Source organism: Sminthopsis crassicaudata, chromosome 3, assembly GCF_048593235.1.
Source record: "Sminthopsis crassicaudata isolate SCR6 chromosome 3, ASM4859323v1, whole genome shotgun sequence".
Lineage (NCBI taxonomy): Eukaryota > Metazoa > Chordata > Mammalia > Dasyuromorphia > Dasyuridae > Sminthopsis > Sminthopsis crassicaudata.
In genome coordinates this window covers 594359317-594382788 of record NC_133619.1, presented here as the reverse complement: position 1 = coordinate 594382788, position 23472 = coordinate 594359317, and the positions used below count along the sequence as shown (strand labels likewise).

The 23472-nt window shown below is 56.0% G+C and overlaps 1 protein-coding gene across 4 annotated transcripts in view; it reads left to right on the top strand.

Annotated features, from left to right (window-relative positions):
* The window catches only part of SPOCD1 (SPOC domain containing 1), a 42597-nt gene extending 27638 nt beyond the window's left edge, over positions 1–14959 (top strand). For 3 of the 4 annotated variants that reach the window (XM_074305325.1, XM_074305321.1, XM_074305322.1), the window contains 11 exons: positions 4501–4606; positions 5865–6003; positions 6946–7105; positions 7245–7361; positions 9307–9432; positions 9890–10016; positions 10871–11051; positions 11205–11355; positions 11612–11701; positions 12247–12433; positions 13733–14959. In XM_074305325.1, the coding sequence (XP_074161426.1) occupies positions 4501–4606; positions 5865–6003; positions 6946–7105; positions 7245–7361; positions 9307–9432; positions 9890–10016; positions 10871–11051; positions 11205–11355; positions 11612–11701; positions 12247–12433; positions 13733–14712 (2364 nt within the window). In that variant the 3' untranslated portion in view covers positions 14713–14959. The remainder of the gene's footprint in view (positions 1–4500; positions 4607–5864; positions 6004–6945; positions 7106–7244; positions 7362–9306; positions 9433–9889; positions 10017–10870; positions 11052–11204; positions 11356–11611; positions 11702–12246; positions 12434–13732) is intronic. The other variant, XM_074305323.1, reaches the window with a different exon arrangement.
* The last annotated feature ends 8513 nt before the right edge of the window (positions 14960–23472 follow it).

Sequence of the window (23472 nt, the reverse complement as noted above, 5' to 3'; positions counted from 1 at the left end):
GCCTCAGATTTATTATTACTTATTAGCTGGGTGACTCTGGGCAAGTCTCTTCACTCCATTTACCTCAGTTTCCTCTTCTGTGAAGTGAGCTAGAAAAGGGAATGGCAAGCTGCTCTAATTATCTTTGCCAAGAAAACCCCAAATGGGGTCACAAAGAGTCAGATAAGACTAAAAAACAATTGAACAACAATTATCTGGCAGCGTGTTAGACACGCAATGCAATGGTAACCTGGAAGGTTTTCTGATTCAAAGTTAATGGTTCCAGAGCTGAGTCCCCTGTGCTCTGGACAGACAATGTGTGGAGTGTTAAGTTCTGAACGCCATATTTTAGGAAGGATAGTGACAAATGAGAGGACAGCCAGATGAAGGTGACCAAGGTGATCCACTCGTCTATGTGGAAGGTCTGGGGTTAGGCCAGGAGCTGGAGCAGTGGACAGAGTCCTGGACTTGGAGTCGGAAGGCCTGAACATTACTACAGCTTTAGGCACATAGTGGCTTTGTGAACTTGGCCAAGTCACTTTACCACTATTTGTATCAATTTCTTCATCTGTAAAATGGGAGTAATAATTGTACTGATCTCCTCCAAGGGAAGTTGTGAGGCTCAAGTAAGATAATATTTGTAACGCACCTAGATACCATATCCATAAATAATAATATTGTTTTGGAGGAGTGGAGACTCAAGGAAGGATAGAACCACAGTATTTTAAGTGTCTGAAAGGTCCTCACATGGGAGAAAAATTAGATTTGTTCTCCTTAGCTCCAAAAGGTGGTACCAGGAGAAGTGAGGTGAAGAGGCAGGAAGGCATCTTTTAGCTTTGTGGGAGGGGAGATTTCCTAAGCATTAGGGTGTTATAAAAGAAAAATTGGGTTCTGGGCAAGATAGTGAGCTCCCTGTCCAGAATATTGTACAGGAATGGCTCCCATCAGGCATGGTTGGAATAGGTGGTCCCTGAGGGCTTTCTCTGTTTCTCTGAGTTTCTGTGTGCAGTCAACCAACAAGCATTTATCAAGGGCCTGCAGGGCCACCCATTGTGCTAGGCACTAGACATTGGAGGAGTCCTCCCCTCAGGGAGCTTCCATTCTGCTAAAGGCATACAGTGCTGCCCACAGGCGAGTAAGTGTAGGCTCTGCAGAAAACAAATGCATTTCTGAGTGATTGGGGGGCAGGAGGCAAGGAAGAAGGAAGTACTGGCAAGTGGGGATGTCAGGAAAGGAGAAGACCCCACTGGAATGACCTTGAAGGGGACTGGACTTGTCAGGGGCAAATGGGGGGAAGGAGAGCCTTCCAGGGAGGGGGAACAGCTGGTGGAAAGGCTGGGGGCGGGCGATGGGGTGCTTTGTGCAGGAAGCACTATGTCGGCCAATTTGGCTGGCGTTGAGAACGCGTGAGGGGGAGTGATGTATGCTCCGCCGGGGGAGGTGGGCAGGAGCCAGATTGTGGAGGACTTTACATAAGAAACACAGGAGCTTGGACTGGATTCTGAAGGCAAGAGGAAACTGCAGAAGCTCTGGAAGCAGGGGGTGACACAGTCAGATCTGTGCTTTAGGGATAGTGCTTAGGGAGCAGGAGGAGGTGCTGCAGTGGCGAGCATTCCAGCCTGGCCTCCATGGCTTGGAGTTGTTGCATGTTGGCTCCCTTGTTGGACTGGGAGCTCCCGGAGGACAGGACTGGCTTTTGCCTTGCTTTGCATGCTCAGCTTTTGGCAAAGAGACTGGCATGTAGGCTGAGTGGAGCAGGGTGGTTGTCTCGTGGAGGGGGTGGAAGAGAGAGAGGTTTTAAAGGGAGGATCAGTGTTGGAGAAGAGGAGAAGGTCGGGGAAGATTCCACGATGATGAACCTGCAGGAGAACAGAAGGATGTTAGGGGCAGAGGGGACTCTGGAGGAAGCCGGTGACTACCGCGTCAGACGATATCTGGGAAAGGGCAGCACACCGAGGCACAGGTCCTTTAGGGAGTTGGAGGCCTGGGACTCATATGAGGGCTGGATCCCTAGATCTGGGAGTCCACTGCCTGGAGACGGCAGCTCAGTCAGGGGTCTGGGGAGAATCCCAGGAGGGAGAGCGTCGGAGAACAGGGCCCAAGACAGAAGCTTGGGGAGAAGTCCGGCACCTTGGGGACAAGGAAAGTTTGATCGGCAGAGCTGATGGTGAGACCCCGACAGGAGGGCCATATGTTGTCGAGGGGTCAAGAAGGGCAAGGCCTGAGGAAAGGCCTTGTGTTTAGTAAAGAGATCGCTGGTGGCTTTGGAGATTACATTTCAGTGCAATAGTAGGGCAGGGAGACAGGTTACAAGGGGCTAAGAAGGCATTGGGAAGTGAGAAAATAGAACAATGAGTGTCTTTTGAGAGTTCAGCTTGTGAAAGGGAGGCAAGTATAGCGCCGTGGCTTAAGGGGGCCAAGTGCAGGGTTTGTAGCCCCAGGTTCACAGGCAGCAGAGAGTAGTTGGGATAAGAAGTGGTGGAAAGTTAGGTCAAGAAAGACTACTCAGTGGGGCAGAGGATGGGACCAAGGATACAAGGAAGGTGATGGACCCAGATAAGGAGCCCAGCATCCTTCTGTGAGATTGGAGCCAAGGGGAGGGATGTAGAGGGTGCTGCTGAAAGTCACAAGTGGAAGGGAAAGGAGAGGGAGCTTCCCAAACTGACCATGGCCTCTTTTTGGGGAAGCATGAGGCACAGGAGTGGGGAGGTGTTGGTGAGGCTGGCCAGAGAAGGGAAGAGGAGGCTCAAACAGAAGCTATATTGGGAATGCATTGATGACGGTCAGGGTAGGAGAACAGGACTGGGGTAAGCAGTGAGGGCCCAAGTGAAGTCTTCCTCACCAGGAGAGGAGAAGGGGCTGGGAGAGGAGTCTGCAGGACTAAGATGAGCAGCCCCGGAAAGACCCCCCACAATTGTGCGGCCGTGATGTGCCTTAGCTCCTGCAGCAGCAGCCGGGTGTGCAGGATCCGGGATCAGGAAGGCCGGAGGCCAGGACTGAGCCCTGGATTGACCACCAAGTCCCCAGATCATTGTTTTTAGAGCCGAGAGTTTTTGAGAGTGTTTCTTGGAAATCTCTCATGTCTCCCACTGTGACAGACAGGACTAGGGCAGTGGGAGGGCACCAAGGAAAAGAGAAGGATCTGAGAATCTAGGGGCATTGAGAGGGTTAGGAGAATGGCACAGAGAGCAAGGAGGGGCGAAGCTCTGATGCTGATACCTAAGCTCCTTTACCTCTGTGCTGGTTCTTGCAAGCTAGGTCTACTAGGGCAAGACCATTAGGTCCAGGGCTAGAGGAGCTTCCCTCTGACCTTTACCCCATCTCTCACATATCAGTCATCAGCCAGAAGCCCATGGATGGAAAAAAGTCTGCCCTTTGAGTCAGACCACTTGTCACTTGCATATTATTGGGGAGGAGGCTGAGCAATGGATGGCGGCTGAGGGCACTTTGAAAACTAAGGAAAGGACTGTAGAATATTGAGGGGATAAGTGCAAAGTCCTACACTTGGGTTCCAAAAATGAACTGCACAAGAATAGGATAGGAAAGAGAAGGATAGATAACAGTCTATGCGAAAAAAGATCTGGGGCTCTAAGTGGATTGCATGATCAGTAGTGTGAGCTGGCAGCCTAAAAGCTGATTAGCTTTTTGTTAGAAAGAGGTAATCTAGAAGAGGGAGGTGCCGCTTCATACAACTCTAATTCCATCACATCTGGAGCATCCTTTTCAGTTTTGGAGCTACATTTTCTTTATTTGCTGAGGCAATTGGGGTTAAGTGACTTGCCCAGGGTCACACAGCTAGGAAGTGTTAAGTGTCTGAGGTTGGATTCTAACTCAGGTCCTCCTGACTTCAGGGCTTTGAAGAAGGGTATTGACAAATAGGAGACAATGCAAAAGAGAATGTCCACGGGACTAGAAGTTGTGCTTCAGAAGAATAAGTGGAAGGGAGTGGGAAAGTTTTTGTCTGGAGAAGAGAAAGATAGAAAGCTTTTTTCAGATATGTAAGGGGTTATGGCTCGGCTAAGGGAGCAAGCCGGTTCTGCTTGGCCTGAGGGGCAGAACCAGCAGCAGTGGTAGAAATTACAGAGAGAAGGTACAAGGGTCTATGTAGGAAATGTTTCCTGATCTTGGAGTGATCCCCCAGTGGGACGGACGCCTGCAGGAGCAGCAGAGGGGTGAAGAGCACTTCTTTGGGTATTTCACGTGGCCTCTTCCAGCTCGTTGCTTCTGTGCTTCTGAGTGTGGAAGGGAAAGAGAGGACATAAATGGAAGAAGCTGAGCAGATGGACTTCACCTTCTGGAGGACCAGGAGCTCCGGGAGGACGTGGATGGTATTTTTGCTAAGTTGCCTTTCTCTCCAGTGCCTGCACACAGTAAATAAGCGCTGTTGAATGAGTGGATGGATATGGAGAGGGAGGATGGACTCGGGCCCTTCCTTTGGCCTTGGGGACCTTTCTTGGGACCTGTCTCTGCTCATGGACTCTTTCTCCTTTCCCCAGTCTTCATTCATTTCTGCTCTTACAGCTAGCTCCAAAGGCAACCAAAGAGGCCTCCGGCGAAGGGGAGAAGAAGCCCTCCCAGGTGGGCAAAGCCTCTGCGCCCGCGCCTGTGGAGAAGCCACAGCCCCCAGGTGAGTGGGAGTGGGTGCCCTGCTGAAGTGAGGGAGAAAGGTGGGAGTCAGATCCCAGCTCTGCTGGCTGCTCATCACGAGACCTGAAGTTAGGAAGCCCGGAGTTCAAATCCCGCCTCAGACACTTACTAGCTGTGTGATCCTGTGCACGTCACTCGATCTCTCTGAGCTTTCATTTTCTCCTCTGTAAAATGGGGACAGTAGGGCACCTCTCTTACAGGATTGTTAGAATCAGAATTGATGCTATTTGTGAAGGACTTTGCCAGCTGGACCGTGCTAAGTAAATGCGTGCTGTGGGGGTGAGGGGATTGATACCAGAGGCAGCAGGGCTGAGCAACCTGGGCCTCCTTCCCCAAATCTAGCCCCTGCCTAACTGCTTTCCCCTCTCAAAGCTTTAGACAGGAGGGACTAGATGGCCTCTACGTCCCCTCCCAGTTCTTAGCATCTGGGGCGGGAGGGCACTTGGCTGTGCTTGGTCCAAGGCAGAAGGAAGGGCTGTCTTTGGGAGCCTGTCTTAATGCTGCCTCCCAGTCCCTTCAGTGATGTCTACAGGGCCATTGTGAAGAACGGAGGCTGGAGGGGTGAGGCTCTCTTCCTCCAGGGGAGGCTGGTGACTTAAGGACAGGGGAGGAGGATGGGCTGCGCTCCCATCTCTCCCTGGGCCTGGGGCATCTGGGAGGCGCTTTTGGCCTGTCCCCTGTTGGAAAGGATGGGGGAACGTCCAAGCCAGGTGAAGGCCTTTCTTTACTGCTGTGTCAGGACCCATTAACCCCTACTTTGGGGGCAAGGGCTCCCATCAGAGGGGCACCAGACACCATAGTAACTCCCGTTTGAAAAAGCCTAGGTAAGATAGTGCGAGAACTCAGCCTTCGGAACCAGAAGGTCTGGGCTGTGTTGGTCATAGGAGCTTGAGCAAGTCACTCAACCTCTCCCAACCTCAGTTTACTCTTCTGTACAATGTGCTAAGGGGGCCAGTTCCAAAGGCCTGTCAGCGCTCATTCCTACCTGGTGCTTTAACCTTTGCAAAGCCCTCCTGCCCCGGCTCGGTGCAGGGGATGGTACCCATACACACGCCCATTTTGCGGAGGAAGATGGGGAGCCTGGTCCTCTGATGTCCAGTGTGGGCTTTTGCACGCTTCCCGGGGGGGGGCGGGGTCCCCGTGGATGGAGATCCTTCTCCTCTCCATGGAGTCCATGTCCCCAGGCTCCCCCCCCCCCCCCGAGCGCCTGAGGCCACATCCCCCTCTTGTGCTTTCAGCCGAGACCAAGGTGAGGGAGCAGAAGAAACGGCCGCCCAAGGAGAAGCCGCTGCCCGGACCGGGTCCTCCCCTGCAGCTCTCTGGGGAGCAGGTGCGCAGCGCCGTGGCTGAGTCCCTGAGGGAGGTGCTCCTGAAACGGTGAGGCCCTTTCTGCTCTCCTTTCTGCCACGGGGTCGCCCCCAGCTTCCATGTTCTGGCTGCAGAATGGCAGAGGATTAGAACTGTCCGCCGGCCCCCCTTTAGAGAGAGGGAAGTGGGGACCCAGGCACTTATGACATTATGAGACGGGGGCACCTGCTGCTGCTTGGGGGGAGGGGTTCCACAGGCCCCAGGATAAGGCACAGAGGGTGAGAGAGGGCGCGGGGACGGCAAAGGGGGATGGGCAGCCTGAGGAAGAAGAGGGGAGCCGGTGCCCATGGATCGGCGCTGGCAGCACCGGGCAGTCCGGGGCTGACGGGGAGGGGAGATTGGGGTCTCCAGACCAACTCTGTTTGTGCTGCTCCGGGCTTAGTTTGTTAACAGCCAAATCCTCTCAGTTTTCGATAAAACTTCAGTTCATGTGTCCACCTCATTCCCAAATCCTCAGCGGCATGTGGTGTTCTGCCGGCCTCCCTGCAAGGTGCTAGAACTCATCCACAGTTTTTAAATGTCCGGGATTATCCCATCTGGACGATGGCCGCTGCTGGAGATCCTGTTAGGGAAGACACTGGGCAGGGGCCGGTAGTCTGAGGGAACAAGCCCCGGCCCGAGGCAGGAGGCCCCGGCTGCCAGTGAGCTCTCACAGTGCAGCTCCGGGGCTGGGGGAGGGCCCAGGTCTCCCAGTTAGTCTGTGTGAGCGTGGACGAGGCATTTCGCTTCCCCGGGCCTCAGTTTCCCCATTTATAAAATGAGGGGCTTGGATTGGGTGGTCCCTAGAGTCTGGTCCAGGAAGCTTGGTCCTTGAATTGAGACACAAAATCAAAATTAGAAAAAATGATTGTCTGAGCAATTGGCCTTCGTGATAGAACACCAGCCCTGCCCCCCAGAGCTCCGGGGGCCCTGCCCTGTTCTCATCCCACCCATGGCCTCTGCCTCTCCCAGGCTGCAGGAGCCTGCCAACCTGACTGTGGGCGAGGAGACCGTGAGGGGCATCGCTGCCAACATCGAGGCTGCCATCTTTGACCTCATGCAGTGCACAGACTACCGCTACAAGACCAAATACCGAAGCCTGGTGTTCAACCTGAGAGATCCCAGGAACAAGGTGAGGGGGGCCGGGAGTCGGGGATGAGGAGAGGGGGAGGGGAGGGCGCGGGAGCTTGGACAAGGCCCCACCATCCACAGCCATGGGAGGAGCGGGTGTCCAGGGCCCGCAGGCCCACTGTGGCCCTTGGTGCTTGCAGGACCTGTTCCTCCAGGTGATCCGCGGAGACATCACCCCTCAGGGCCTGGTTCGGATGAGTGCCACGGAGCTGGCATCCCAGGAGCTGGCTGAGTGGCGGGACCGGGAAGTGAAGCATGTGAGTGACTGGGCTGAGACGGAGACCGGGAGGGGGCCAGAGGAGGGGGTGGTGGGGGAGGGGGACGAGGAAGGCCAGGCTCTGTCTGCATTTTGGTTTGTGTCAGGGCAGAGACTGGGAGGAGTCTAAACATGTGAGTGGGAGCACCTCCTTCCTGTCTTTGAGTGGCAGACTATGGAGCACACAGTCACAGGGGCCTGGAGACTCCGGCAGTGTTTGGGCCCAAAATAAATTAGGCTACGGGCAAAGGAGCCCAGACACAGAGAAGCACAGTGAGCACAGAGCCCCGTGTCCTCCGTCCCAGCTCTGCTGCATCCTGGGAGTGGGGGGGCCAGAGAGCGGAGAATGCCCCCCCAACATCTGTTTGGGGAGGAAGCCGCTTTGTAAATCCTCAAGTGCTGGGGAAATGTCAGTGCTTATTATAATTGGGCAGCTAATTGATTCCTGGAACCAAGTGGCAAAGCCAGGCTCCACTCCTTCAGGCTGGTGCTCCCTGCGGGGCTGGTGCTCCCAGCGGGACTGGTCCCCCTGCAGGCCTCAGGCCCCCACACACTGGACACTGTTCTGTTTACGCCGGTGATCAAGGTCCCCATGGTGAGCCTTGAGGACGGGGCCGGATGTGTTACAGCAGCCGGCTAGGTCACTTATGAAATCCTAGAACCCGACGTGGAGGGGACCTGAGGGGTCACCGATCCAGTCTGTACCTTTGTAACATTCCCAATGAGTGGTCATCCGGCCCTTTCTGGACTCTGTGAGGACGGGGAGCTCACTACCTTACAGAACGGTCCGTTCCGTGTAGAGGTTGTTCCTCCCCCCTGCTGCTGGTTCCGGTCCTCCTGGCTCTGCTCTCTGGGCCCGGCAGCGCCCGTCTGCCCCCACGGCCACGAGGCAGCCTTCGCTCTGTGGGCCGCCCCTCCTGTCTCTCCGGAGGATCCCTCCCCGGCGGCTCAGGCACAATACCGAGAGCCTCCTCCCCGGCAGTGTGATGTCTCCTGCCAGCCCCCCACCCACTCCTGCTTTGGAGAGATTGGAGCTTTGCTGCCCACACTTCAGATCCAATATGTTTGAGGCGTGTTCGTCATCGCCCCCTCCCCGCACTGCCCCGTTCCTTGGTTCCCGGGCCGGCGTGATGCTCGTCCTGCTTCCCTCCCACGCCCCCCCCAGGCGCCAAGCCCAGCCAGGGCCCACCCTCCCCTCCCCTCCTCGCCCTGCCCCCCGCGGCTCCCAGCAGAATTCTGAGATTTTTCAGCAGTGCAGACTCAGAGCTGGAAGGACCTTAGGAACCACTTCCTAGTCGGGGAGATGGAGCCTCCAGGGCTGAGTGACCTGTCCGAGCCCAGCTCTCCGTGTGTGATGTGGGACCAAACCCGGCGTCCACGGACTGCTCTGCCCCCCTCCCCCGTTCAGGGTCACACGCCTTCAGTCTGTCCCGCCGTCCTTTGTCTGTCCCAGTGTGACTGGCCCGATTTGCCAGCATTGTGTTTTTTTTTTTTTTCCCTGAGACAATTGGGGTTAAGTGACTTGCCCAGGGTCACACAGCTAGGAAGTGTTAAGTGTCTGAGACAAAATTTGAACTCTGGTCCTCCTGACTTCAGGGCTGGTGCGCTATCCACTGCGCCCCCTAGCTGCCCCCTGCCAGTGTTGGTTTGCCAGCCTGAGAAGTGGCCAAAGGGCTCCCCGAGGTCTTCCTGCCCCCCCCCAGGGCCGGGGCCTCCTTCCCTAATGTGTCTGGGATGGGGGGGAGCGATGGGGGCCCACGGCAGAGACCTGGAGCGCCCTGGCGGTCAGAGGGGGAGGGGGGCAGGCCGGGAGCCTTCCTGGGGAGCGGGAGCCGGGCCTTGGGGCCGCGGGGGACGACTGAGCAGGAGCCGAGGCAGGGCGGCCGCGGCCAGGAGGCAAGGGCCCGGTCAGCAAGAGCCGCGGGCCTGGGCCTTCTCTACACCAGGGCTTGGAGATCATCGAGAAGCAGCAGCGGGAGGCTCCGAGCTGTCGGGTCACCAAGCTGACCCACAAAGGGGAGATTGAGATCCATCCGGACGTGGACCAGACCCTCACCTTGGAAGATCTGACTGTGAGTGGGCAGCGCTGCAGAAGCCGGCACCACCCGGGGCACTTCCTGACCTGGCCAGACTCCCCTCGTGCTGTGGGCCGGCCCCCAGGCCCACCTTCTCAGGGCCCGACAGAGAGCATCGGGATGGGAAGGAGCGGCTAGCTACCCCAGGGGGCCAGAAGTGTCCCCAGCGGGCCTCAGCCCCGGCAGCAGGCTGGCAGAAGCCCTGGGTGCTAATTCTGCAGGTCTCAGGAAAGCTTCTGGGCCTCGATCCCCCCACCCCGGGCCGTGAAATCTTTGCACAGGGTGACATTGAAGTCCTACCAGAGGCCGGGGGGGGAAGGAGGGAGAGACACAGTGGGGCTGTGAGGCTGCTGAGCAAGGGGACAAAACGAGTGTCAGAGCCGCCCTCCTCCTGTGTCTGGGCTGGGACACTGGTTCTGGCTTCTGGACCTCCCCTCCCCCGTGTCACCCACAGGAGCCTGCCTCCCACATGGACCTGAGCCTGCGCCACCAGTCGGGGGCGGCCGAGTCCCACTCGGGCCGAGATACCACAGAGCAGCACGAGAGCCATTTCCTGGACCCTGACTGCCGAGTTTGCATGGGTGGGAGCAGGGCCTGGTGGAGGGGGGGCTAGCTGGCCACGGGGGGGGGGGGGGAGCCCCGGCAAGAACTGAAGGGTCAAGGGCTGAAGGCCACCAGGGGGTTTGGGCTCACTTGATGGGGGAGGAGTGGGAGGAGAGGCGGGGGTGGGGGGAGGACAGAAGGGAGAAGAAGGGGGCACAGGAAGGGGACAGCAGAGAAAGGTGGAAGAATGGGTTGAAAAGTGGTTCGAGGGTAAAAGGGCAAAGGGGTAGTGAGGGAGGAAGAGGAAGAAGAGGGAAGAAGCAGGGGTGGGAAGGGGCTGGAGGGGCAGGGGAGCTGGAAGGAGGAGGGCAGGGAAGAGCATCCAGGGCGGAGCTGGGAGGGGGGCTTGGTTTAGGGAGCAAGTCTCAATGTATCTGGGTATGGAGCCATCCCCTGAGTGTCCTGGGGCCTTCTGAGAGCAGTGCTCCTCCCTGGGCCTTCTGAGGGCGGTGCTCCTCCCTAGGCCTTCTGAGGGCAGTGCTCCTCCCTGGGCTTTCTGAGGGCGGTGCTCTTCCCTGGGCCTTCTGAGGGCGGTGCTCCTCCCTGGGCCTTCTGAGGGCGGTGCTCCTCCCTGGGCCTTCTGAGGGCGGTGCTCCTCCATGGGCCTTCTGAGGGCGGTGCTCCTCCGTGGGCCCTTCAAACCTCCCCTCTCCCCCCCAGCACTGCTGCGGGGTAACCCAGGCAGAGCCTGTGAGCACAGCTGGAGCCCTTGTTGGGGCCGCAGTAGAGGCAGGTGGGAATGGCCTGAGCACTCCCTCCTCCAGAGTTGCCTCAGCTCCTTGGCCCACGTCCCATCACCCCCAGCCTCAACTCCTCTGTCTGCGCCTCACAGGCTGGGAGGCCCCTCGAGGGGGCAGAGGCTTCAACGCACCGAGGAGCACCCCGTCCTCCAGGAGCAAAGTCACCAGCACCCCCCAGAAACTCCCCGGCCCTGTGTCCCTGCCTCGAGTGGACACGCCCCTTCCTGGGGTGTCCAAAAGCAGGAGTGGCCCCTGGACCCAGCCGCAGGACAGGTCTCGGAGGGGGTGGAAATGGGGGGCCCTTGGCAAGGCAAGCGTGGGAAGGCGGGGGTGGGGGGTGGGGGGGTTGGAGGCACCCAGCTAGGAAGGAGGGTCGTGGCGGGGCGGGGCCAGCCCAGCAGTTCTGTTCTGCTCTGTCTGTACCAGGCCTGAGTTGGCCTTCTGCCCGAAGCAGGCTCTGAAGCCCAAGGCTTTGCAGGGCCGGCCACTGTGGGAAGGTGCCCTGGAAATGTTCTCCATCAAGCGGTTTGCCACAAAAGCCTTCCTGGTTCATGGCTACAGTAGCCAGCTTATCCAGGTAATTTCCTAGACTCCGCCCCTCCCCCTACTCCTTGGCCTCCCTTCTTTCCTCCTCCCCGTCTCCGGCTCCCCCCTTGTCCCCCCTCCTCGTCCCTGGCTGACCCTGGGGCCCCAGGTGTGCTGGGCGGCCCCCAGGAGTGGTCCGGTCTCTGTGAGCAGACTTGGGGCCTGAGCCATAAGGAGGCTCCTTGGGTCTCCCAGGGAGAGCAGCCTGTGCCCCCCCACAACTAGCCCCTCTGCCTTCCCGCCCCCAGACTCTGCCCAAGGTGATCCGCTCAGCAGGCTGCGTTCTCCCCGAAACCGTCTGGGATTACTTGGACAGCATCTGGCCCACGGAAGCCAAGGTACTGCCCTCTCCCGGCCTGTGCGGGCCCAGACTGCCGGATCCAGGCCCCCCTCCTCCTCCTCATTCGCCCCGGGGGTGGGAGGAAGGCTGCCTGCTGGGATGGCCCTGGGCCAGGATTCGGGAGACAGACTGGAGTTAAGGGCATGAGCCACCGGGCACGGCGGGCACCTTGGGAGGCCACGGGCATGTGGGCACCCGGGCTGGGGCTTTTGCAGACAGGTTTGGATCAGAACCGTTCCAGGTGTGGGAGCTGGCTCAGGGAAAGCCCGGATGGGGGAGAGGGCAGGCAGAGGGCTGGGAGGGGGGGAGGGCTCGACTTTGGCTGCAGAGGTCAGCGGCCTGAGATAAAGCCGGGCTGCAGCCGGACCGGGGAAGGGGGACCTCGAGTGCCAGGATCCGGAGTTTGTCCTTTTTTGGGCTGACAGTTGAAGGATTTATGGCGACAGCTCTGCGCTGTTCGTTAGGGGGATTTGCCCAAGCAGCAGGAAAGATGGATTGGAGAATGCCAGAGGTCAGCCCTTTGTCTCCCTCCCCTCCCCCCAGGATATCAGTGTGGTCCGCCTGTGCCCTCTCGGAGCCCACGATGCCCAGAACTACAACATGCTCTACTCCTACCTCAACAACAAGCAGCGCTACGGCATGGCAGCCAGCGAGCACCTGGACATGTTCCTGGTGCCCCTGCCGGCCTTCCAGCCTGTGCCCCCCAAGCTGCGCCCACTGGGAGGCCCAGGTATGCGGGGCCCATGAGGAAGAGGGGAGCCGGGCCAGGGAGAGCCACAGGGAGAGCAGTGGGGTGAAAAAGAGCCGGGGGTCTCAGCTGGCCAGCTTGACCACCCCCAGTTCCAGCTCAGCCTTCCGTGCCGTTTATAAGGGACGTCAGGAGGCGGCGAATACAGGTTCTGCCCCGGCCTGGGTGCCCTGTTCTTGCATGGCATTTCGGGTGGGCTCTGAGTCCCTGGAGAGGATGTCAGGGAGAATGAGGAAGGGGGAGGAGCCCGAAGCTGCCCCTGCCTCACCAAGAAGGGTTCCAGGAGCGGGGTCGTCTGCTCTCAGAAGAGGGCGGACTTGGGGGGGGGGGGAGCAGAAACCGTCTGCAGGCCTGCCTGGCTTTGTTTTGCCCGGTCCCTGGGAGCAATGGGGTGTGTGGAGGGAGAGCCAGGGCCTGGAATCGCTGGTTAAGGCTCCAGCTCTGGGAGGCAGCAGGCTCCCCTTCCCCACCCCCACCCCAGGTCCCCACAAAGGCTGGATCAGCCACAGATACACCCTGGGAGGGGCCTCCAGGACCACCTAGTCCGGATGAGGAAGGGGACTCCAGACAGGGTCACGCAGGGAGAAACTGGCAGAGGGGCGGCTGGGAGCGGGGCGGTTTGGGGCCACAGGCTCGGGAGCTCCTGCCTTCGGGAGCCCCTCCCCTGGGCCTGCATGTTCACAGGATGTGGGGAGAGGGCCAAGGGCGGTCCTGACTGAGGAAGTCTCAGGGGTTCAGCCCCCCCAGGGTCAGTAAGCATTTATGAAGTGCCTGCTGTGTGCTTATCGATGCGGTGAGCTGACAATGCCAGGAGGGACAGGCTGCCCTTGCTGAGCTCCAGGTGGAGGGAGGGAGAGGGGGCAGAGTGCCTGGTAGTGGCAGCTCCTTGTGCCCTTGAGGGGACGGCCCCAGGCTGGGTTGCCTTTCAAGTAAAGGTCACTTCTGGTCTCTCCCATCCCGGACCCTGGGGCAACACGTTAGAAGGGCATCCTGTGGAGAAGGGACCGGGCTGGTTGTTTGGCCCCCCATGCCAGGGCTGATGGGAGGGAGTTGCGGCAAAGCAAAGGGTTCGGTGTCAGAAGAACTGAGGCTGGCTGGGTCCATCTGGGCCCTTAGTCTCTACCAGAGAGGGCTGAGCTCGGCCTTGTCACAGGCTCTGAGCCTTCCTGGTGGAAACCGCAGGGCTCACCAGCCGGGCAACAGGGACTGCAGCCGCAGCTCTTCTCTCGCCCGGCCCTGGAGCTGGCATTTCAGGGCCCCCCTCCCCCCGTGTCCCCCCAGGCCTGGAAGTCACTCACTGCAGCCTTGTGCTGGGACTGATCCTGCCCAAGGCCCCGCCCGGCGATCTCCGGCTCAACGGGGCCAGCCCCCTGCAGGAGAAGAAGCGCAAGACGGTCACCTTCAAGGAGACGGTGGAGACCAAGTGCTACTCACCCGGCTTCCGGAGGCCCCCTTCACAATCCAAGGCCGGGCCATCCTGGGCCCCCGGGGCCAGCCCAGAAGGCCCCTCAGTCTGGGACAGCGTTCCTGCAGACCTCCTGGAAGAAGTGGCCGGGCACGTGGAGCAGGAGCAGCTTGGGGCAGGGAGGGGGCCCTACAGCCTCCCCTTCTGCTGCCAGCAGGAGGCGGCGGGCCCACGCCCCGACGGCCCCTGCCCCCTGGGCAGCCTGCCCCCCCAGGAACCCTTGCCCGGCTGGGCTCAGCTTGGTGGGGGTGGAAGGATGCCGAGTCAGCGAGCCCAGCCCTTTTCCGACAGCCCCGGGCTGGTGCCTCTGGGGGCCCCGCTGCACCCCGAGTGCGGGGGCCTGGCCCCGGAGCTGGGGGCCCTGAGCCTCCTGCAGCTGGCCGGCTTGTTCCACTTCGGCAGCCCCCCCGCGGTGGCCCTGGCCCCGGCCCCGACCCTGCTCTCCCACCCTCCGGCAGCTGACTGTTTCCACTTTCCCGAGCACGCTGCCACCTCCTGTCCCCACACAGCTGCTGGGGCCGGATGCCCACCCCCTCACCCCCCGCTCCTCCCCACCGGGGAGGCCCTCACTCTCATCCAGCACCTCGAGGCCCTGGTGAAGATGAACAGTCAGCTGCAGGCCTCCTTGCAGGTGGCTGCCCCCGACCCTTCCCTCCCTGGGCCTGGGGCGGGGGGAGCTCCGGGGCCCATGGGGATGGAGTGCCCTGGGAGGGAGGCTGAGAGCCAGGAGTGCCCACCCCCTCCCCTCTTCCTGACCCCCTTTTGTGGATCTGAGCAGCCTCCTCCTGGCTATTGAGTCCTCCCGGGGAAGCCCCTCCAGGCCTCCGTGGTCCTCCCTCTAGGTGTGATGGGCTCGGGCCCCTGGGGGACGCCGGGTCCTCGGGGCCTCTGGAGTTGAGGGGGCTGTGCCTTCCTCTCTCCCCCAAGTAGGCTTGAGCCACTTTTGAGGCCACGGTACCCCTGGGTGGGCACCCGTGCCCACATGTTGGCATTTCCTGTTGTTCTGTTTTTGTTCAAGGTTCAATAAACCTTTCAGTATCTTCTGTGGCTGGGGTCTCTGTGCGCAGGACTGGGGTGGGAGCGGGCCTGAACCAGGCTTGGGCTGGCCCTCTGCTGTGCCCCCCAGCCGGGCCTGGGAGCCAGTACCTGCCATGTCAGGCATGGGGGAGGGGAGGCTCCTGGGGATTCTGAGGGGATAGAAAAATCCTAAAAGGCCTCCAGGGAGTGGGGGTGGGAAGGGGGTTGTCAAGGTGACCTCTGCCTGGGGGGGAGTGGGTGGTCAGAGGTGCCCACAGATGTGCCCCCTAGCTCATAAATAAGGAGCCAAGCTGGAGCCTCCACTGCCCACCTGCCCCGGAGCCCGGGAGCCTGCACGGGCCACTTTGAGGAGCGGGGGGTGGCCAGGGCGGAGATCCCTGTCTCCCAGAGACCGAGGGGAGCTCTGTGGGGGCTGCAGAGGATGGGCAGCTACTCCTATGCTGTAGCTGGCAGCAGGGGGCGCGCTCAGCCTGGGGATGGCTGCCCCTTCCCTAGCCCAGAGCCTGAGCTGCTCCTTGTCGGGGAAGGGGGGGGGGGGAGGGAGGACTGCCTGGCCCAGCATCCCGGCCTGGGATGTGTCAGACCCTGGGAGGGGCACCTGAGGGGGGGACCTGGGGGAGGGTTCCTGGGGGGCAACTGAGGGGGAGCCTGGGGGAGGAAGCTGAGCTGTGGGCCCTGAAGAAGGGGGGCAAGGGGAGCAGCTGAGATAGGGCCTGAGGCACAGCAGGTGGAACACTAGGATGCTTGAGTCAGCATCCTCCCACTCTTCCGTGGATCAATAGAAGCCCCACGTCTGTGCAAGGGAGGGACATGGCTCACCATAAGTGATCTGGCACTGGGATGAGGGGGCAGGGAGGGAAGCCCTTGGTGCGGATTCTGCACAGGCATGGACCCTGGAGCAAGCCCTTTCTGGGGACTCAATTTCCTCAGCTGTGAAATGGTGCTGGCCTCCGTGGCTTCTGTGGAGCCCACGGCACTTCCCTGACTCTCTGTGGGGCTGCCCTCTCTTCCCGCAGTATGGCCCCAGGGGGACAGCTTTCTGTCCCGTCCCCTAGTCCGAGCTTTATTATTATTGTACCAAGAGCCTGGAATGGAAATAACCCCTAAAGATGCACTGGTCCTGCCCTCAAGGGATTGACCTTAGCATGGTGGGAGACGAGCAAAGGGGAGGGGGCGATGGCCCTGCGAGTTTGGGGGGGAAAAGTCGGGTCAGGGCCCAGTCAGGGCTGGCTGTGTAACCCTGCAAAGTCGTGTTGCTGTCAGCCTCAGTTTCCTCCACTGTAAAATGGGGCCACCCCTGAGTTGCGGTGACTGAGGTAACGGTAGAGTGCTTAGCACAGGGCCTGGCACACGGGAAGCACTATAGGAGTGTCAGTTATCATCCAAACCAGCCCCTTTGTTTCACCGAAGAGAATCCTGAGGGTCAGAAAAGGAAACTGGCAGAAACTGGAACCTCCTAAAGCCATTGTCCTTGGACTTCTGGGTGGAAAATTGGGGGCAGGGCAGGAGCAGGCAATGGGCCTGCACCTGAGCTCTTTGGCAAAGCTGAGCAGAGCGGCCTGAGGCTTCCCTGAGGGGGTCCTGGCTTATCGTCCATGCCCGGGGCCTCCGGCTCGATGTCTGTCTGTGGGGCACCTGCCTGGCATCGATGCCCAAGGGTGGAGAGGATACCAAGCCCAGACTGGTACCAAGAGTGGGGGCTTCCCTCTGAAAGGGACCCGATGCCTCAGGAATCTGCTCCTTGCAGGAGAGCCGGCCGCGGACAGCAATGGCGCTGGAGCTTGGCTGAAGGAGGAAGGGGGGGCCGGGGGCTCTTCCCTAAGCCTCATCATGGCAGGGCTGCTGGATACAGCTCAGGCCCCCCATTCATCCAGGGCCTGGGTTAGGGCGTGTGGACGCCTACTGGTCATATGACCCTGAACAAGTCTTTCACTTTCCTCAAATGCAGAATAGAGATAATGATTGTGATGTGATGATGATGATGATGATGATGATGATGATGATGATGATGATGATGATGATGATGATGATCCTAACCTTGCCTAAAGAATTTCTGTGAGAAAAATACTCTGGAAACCTTGAAAGACTGTAGCAATGTATGCTATTGTTATTAAATATCCCCTACTTTCCTCCAGAGTCGTGTTGAGATCATTAAATCCAATTGATCAAGCATGCCTACTATGTGAGCCAAGAGAACGTTGTATACAGCAACAAGATTATGGGATGATCAATTGTGATCAACTGTGTGATCAACTGCAATCGAGTCTCTTCAACAATGAGATGATTCAGGCCAGTTCAATGGATTGTGATGGAGAGAGCCCTCCACACCTAGAGAGAGAACTATGGGGACTGAGTGTGGATCACAACATAATATTTTCACCTTTTTTTGTTATTGTTTGCTTGTTTTTTTTCTTTCTCATTTTTTTCCTTTTTCTTGTGCATCATGATAAATGTGGAAGTATGTGTAGAAGAGTTGCACATGTTTAACCTTTATTGATTACTTTGCTGTCCAAGAAAGGAGGAAGAGAAGAAGGAGGGAGAAAAAATTGTAACATAAGGTTTTGCAAGAATGAATGTTGAAAAATATTTGTACATGAATTTTGAAAAAATAAAAGGTGTTATTAAAAAAAAAAAAAGAACCTACTGAGTGCCAGGTATTGGGCCAGCAACGGAGACCCTAGCACAAAAACCGTAACAATTCCTACTCCAAGGGAACTTGCATCCCAGCTCAGTCATGCATTTCATCATTCTTGAGGTCTCATGGAGTCATTAGTTTCTAATTGGCCATTTCTAATTTATTAAGGAATTATTTTCTTCAACAAGATCTTGTGCCTCTTTCCCCAAGCTATTAATTATCTTTTTATAGTTTTCTTCTCTAGCTTTTAATTTTTCCTCTACTATTCTCAACTGGTTTCTAAAATAATTCCTCCCACCTCTTTTTTTAGTCTCTTGTTTTAATTCTTCTAGGAATTCTTGCTGGGCTTGCGTCCAGTCTGCATTGTTCTTTGAGATTGGGCTGGTAAATGTTTTTAGTAATTGTCTAGTTCACCGTAGTAGCCCATTATGGTGAGAATCTGGTTTTATTTGTTCATTCTTCCAGCCGGTTTCTTGACTTTACGTCATGGTAGGGCTGGGGATGTGGGTGTGGGTGTGGATGGATGGCTTGAGCTTCTGTCTTTGTGTCTTTTGGGGCTTTTATAACCCAGGCCAGGTGGGCTGCAAAGGTTCAGTGCTCCCAGAGTGGTGTGATTCATGGGCAAGTCTGTTTATCAATCAACCTCTTGGTCTGAACTTTGCAACTTCCTTGGATCTCTTGGTTTGTCCTTGATTGGGAGTTTTGTAGCCTGTTGGTGGACTCAGTCACTATCAGATCCCTGGTGGGGGTCCACGATTTCAGAGCAACCTAAGTGCCTTTGGCCTGAGACACAAATCTGCTCCTGGTGGGAGAGCCCCTCAGTTTTGGTTTTCTTGCTAAAGATACAGTAAGAAATCTCACAATAATGCCCCAGAACAGTGGTGGATGAGAGAGGCTCCAGATGGCAGCCGTTTCTTCATCCAGCACTTGCTCAGGGATCCCCTGGGATCTCTTCCTGCCCTGGTGCCCCCTTGGCTCGCTTTCCATTGGGAGCTAGAATGCTTCTCATTATCACTGCTGCCTTGCCATGTGCTCCTGGCCAAGCTCCTTCCCCAGTGTTCTCCTGCAGACCTTTCCATCTGTCTCCCTAACCCACTCCGGGCTACATGGTGCAAATCATTTAAATCTTTTTTCTGTCCTCATTTTGTCAACTGTAAAATGGGAGTAATAATAGCATTTACCATGTAAGCATGTTGTTAAAATCAAATGAGATAATGGAGGAAAACCTTGAATTACTATTTAAATGCTATTTTTATCATTGACAGCTAAGTGGCTCGGTGGGTAGAGTGCTAGACTTGATCTTGAGTTCAAATCCAGCCTCTGACACTTTCTAGCTGTGTGACCCTGAGCAAGTCACTTAACCTTGCCTGCCTCAGTTTCCTCATTTGTAAAACAAGCTAAAGAAGGAAATGGCAAAATAACTCTAATATCTTTGCCAAGAAAACCCCAAATGGATCATGGAGAGTTGGACACGACAGAAATAACTAAACCATCATCATCATCATCATTACCTATGAAATCCACATCTCTTCTTCTCCTTCCTGCCAATCCCCAACCTTTGGTGGACACCACAAACCCTTGCTTCCTCCACTGGCCCCCAGACCCTTAGCCTGTTCAGCTGGGTTCTAGTTCCCTCTTAGTACCCTGCTCCTGTGGATCAGGACTTCTTAAACTTTTCCCACTCTTGACCATTTTTTGCCTGAGAAATTTTTATGTGACCCAGGGTATATAGGTATATAAAATAGATGTGCAAATCAAACATTTATTGATAATAAATCATCATTTTACAACCCCCACATTCAGTTGCAAGATCTCATAGAGGGTCATGAAGCTAGGGAGCGTTTTTTGCCTCTTTTTGTATCCCCAGCACTTAGCACAGTGCCTGGTATATAGTAGAAGCTCAATAAATGCTTACCGACTGACTCACCACCGCAGACTTGGGAAAGGAACAAAGTGAGGAGATCTCGAGACTCCAGATCAGGACTGTGGACCCAGTTACTGAAGCGGCTTCTTCTTCCTGCAGCTGCTTGGGCCCTGCAGCTCCCAGGGAAAATATTTGCTCAGCTCGTTAGCTTGAGGAGGATCTGGCTAATGAGGGCTAATTGGCTGTCGCAGCAGGGCTGGTCCGGGAGAGGGGTGGGGTGGGGTAAGGTGGGGTGACGGTGCTGCTGCTGGGGGCTGGGGAACCAAAGGCCTACTGTCTAAAGGAGAGAAGCCTGGGTTTGCCCACTCTGCTCAGACCCTGCCCTCCAGATCAGACATCCCAGCATCTCTTGGGATCTTCCCCCACTAAACCCTAATGCTGAGCCTGCTGCATGATTAAAGCTCTCCTCCAAAGCTTAGAAACAGAGATTGAAAGCAGTAAATATCTCTTTAAGTGCCTTCTAGGTGCCAGGTGAGTAGGGGCGGGCAGTGAATAGAGCACTGGGTTTGCAAGTCAGGGAGATCCATCTTCATGAGTTCAAACCCAGCCTCTGGCACTTACCAGCTATGGGGCTCTGGGCAAGTCACTTCACCCAGTTTGCCTCAATTTCTCTCTCTGTAAAATGAACCAGAGAAGGACATGGCAAACCCAGGATCTCTGCCAAGGAAATTCTTAAAATGGGGTCATCAGACAGTCTAAGCCAGGCATGATGCTAAGTGGTGGGAATACAGAAAAAGACACACAGAGGACCCCTACAGATAGAGAATTGGGACAATTTAGGGCCACTGGATCTGATCCTCTTGTTTTACATACAAGAGAACCGAGGCCCAGATATATTAAGGTACCTCGCTTAGGATTATACAGTTAGTAACTGTCTGAGGTTGGATTTGAACTCAGGTCTCCCTGATTTCCAACCCTTGGCAGCCTTACAATGCTGGAATGATAGAGGAGGATGAACAAGTCTACGCCGAGAAGATACATTGATGGGAAGTTACTTTTTCTCTGCTTTTCTTTCTTTACCCCATTTTCCTACTAGAGTCAGAGTTCTTGATTTTTATTGGGTCCTGGGGCTGGGTTCTGACGAGACCTATGGACCCCTTCTCAAAAGCACATTAAAAAAAAACTGCTTTTTATTTTCAAAATCCGTGCAAAGCTAATTTTCAACATTCATCCTTGCAAAACCTTGTGTTCCAAAATTTTCACCTCCCTTCCCCCTACTCTTCTCCCCTAGACAGCAAGTAATCCAATATAAACTAAACATAAAAAGCACATTTTAAAAAAAACATAAAAGGAATATGTGACATTTCAAAGGAAATCAACTACACTGGAATACAGACAGGTATTTAAAAATGTATCTAAATGATGAACAAGTTCACGGCTTTTTTAGGTTAAGAACCTTGGTGTACAAACCCAGGCTTCAAGTCCTAAGCCCCGAGTTCTAATCCCCACTTTGCCTCTACCTGGCTGGTGACCTTGGGCCTTTCCTCCTCATCTCTCCCATAAGAAGATTGAACTGCATCCACTCTTCCAGCTTAGAGAGGCTGTGATTTGATCAGCTGTTGAAGTCGTGCTGATTTGCATGCTAATTTGCATATCATTAGCACTCTGGGACCTCCGCTGAAGTCCTTCTTTAACGTCTCATTGTGGCACAGAGGTGACCCTGGCTCGGCAGTCTGTGCCAGCTGAGGGCCTGGCAGTGCCTGTGGGCAGGCTGGAGCTGGCCCACCTGTCCCCAAGGCTCCATCCAATTAGACAATTTAACAAGCGTTTATGAAGTGACCATTGGGAGCCGATATTGTGCTGAGCTAGAGATACACAGGTGTCCCTGTCCTGAAGCAGCTTACCTTTCACCAGGGGCCCTGCAAGCCTCCTGCTCAGTCACAGAAGGATCCACCAGAGACCCCGCAAGCCTCCCTGATCATGGAAGGATCCTAGGACCCAAGGGTAGAACTGGAGGGACCCGAGGACTTTCCCAATCCGGGGACCCTCGTTTTACGGCTGAGGAAGCTGGAAGTGAATTGCCCAGAATGACACAGATATTAAGTGTCAGGGGCTGGATTTGGGCCCAGGCTCTGACTTTAAGTCCAGGACGCCACGTTGTCAGGATCTGCGACAGGGAGTGCTCCCTCCCAGGAAACCCCAGCCCTGTGCTGTATAAAAGTGAGTAGAGAAAGAATCCTGCTTCTGCAACCAAGGCTGACTTCTGGCCAGCGCCGGGGCTGGCACTGGAGCCCCTGTGGACATGCCAGGGGCTGGTGGGGGGCATCTGAGCTCCCTTCATGATCTTCACCCTTGCCCTCTGTTCAGGGTCACCAGGGACGTTCCCTGCAGGGAAGCTCTTCCAAGGGCAGAGAGAATGAATTGGGTCCATAGTGGGAACTTTCATCAAATTCTGTAGAAAAGTAGACCATACTTCTTCAGATCTGGAAATGTCCCAAAGATATAAAACAGAATAAAAACGGGGCTGAAGGGAGCTAGGCCCTCATCTGATATAATCCCCCCCCATTTTACAGATAAGGAAACTGAGTCCCCAGGGATGGAAGGTGGTGACCTGTGCTCATCCGGAGTGGAGCCAGGATTAGAATGTGTTTTCTGACTGCCAACTTCGGCTGCTTTCCAATGTCTGCTGCTCCTTAGGGAGCACTCTGGGGACACTGGCCATGAACCTTATAGGAAAAAGACAACCTGAGAGGTCTTCCTCCATTGGCCCAGAAGGATTGGAGGATGATTCTGGCAGGGTCTTCTCCGGGTTGAAGGGGGTGCATTTCTGGCCCAGGGGGCCATTTCCCAGGTCCAGGGATTCGAAATAGCACAGCATACAATTTGGGCTCATCTCCGAAGATTTACATCCTCCCGAGATTGCTGGGAGTGGAAGGAAGCTAGGGAACTAACTGACAGGGCTTCTGTCTCTATCACACTGATTACCAAAAGTGTATTCCTGGAGACATTTCATTATCCACCGAGATGGAGCTGGGGCCTGCGGTGACTTTGGCGAAGGCAGACACCTGCTAGAGATCACAGGCTTGTAGAATGGGACCTCAGACAGCAGTGAGATCTTCCCAGAGATGAGCAGGAATCCTCTTCCACAACTTTTGTGTCTAGCACACAGTAGGAACTTAATACTTGTTGAATGCTGACTGACTCCCACATGAATGCCTTGCCCCATTCCACAGACAGCTCCTCCCCAGCCCACCGGGGGAAAGCCACTGGCCAGGTCCACTCCAAGCTGTACCACGCTGACTGCCCCTGTACTAGACCTTGGCCAGAGCCCTGCTCCTCCTTGCCAGCAACTCAAAAGATGATGGGCCACTGACCTTCCAGCCGGCCAGCTTCATTCAGGAGCAAATGAGGAAGCTCATTTGGAGCAGGACAGACCTAGGTATGAGTGACCCTGTGGGTCTCCATCCCTTGGTTAATCCTGTGTCTACTAAGCAAAAGTGGGTTGTCAGAAGGCTGCCCAGCTATTCCTCCTGGATACAGAACAAGATCGGGCTGCTGGTGATCAGTGGGCAACTAAGGGGCTCGAGGAGAAAACGGAAAGGACCAGTTCAAATTCTGATCTGATAAGGCAAATAAAATGCCTCAACAAGACAGTCATCAAGAATCAAGGAACACTGGTGGTCCTCTCTGGTATTAAGACTCCCAACCAACTTGGGGTCATCCTAAACTCTCCATTCTCACCCTCCATAACCAATCTACTACCAAATGCAACTGACTTCACCTTCAGGATATCTCTCTTAAAGTGCAGATTTGACCCATCACCTTCCTCACCCCACTCCTATTCAATAAACTCCAGTTATTGCCAGGATCAAAGATGAAATCTTCTGTTGGGCTTTAAAAGCCCTTTATACTGGGACACTAATACATTGTTGGTGGAGTTGTGAAAGAATCCAGCCATTCTGGAGAGCAATTTGGAGCTATGCCCAAAAAGTTATCAAACTGTGCATACCCTTTGACCC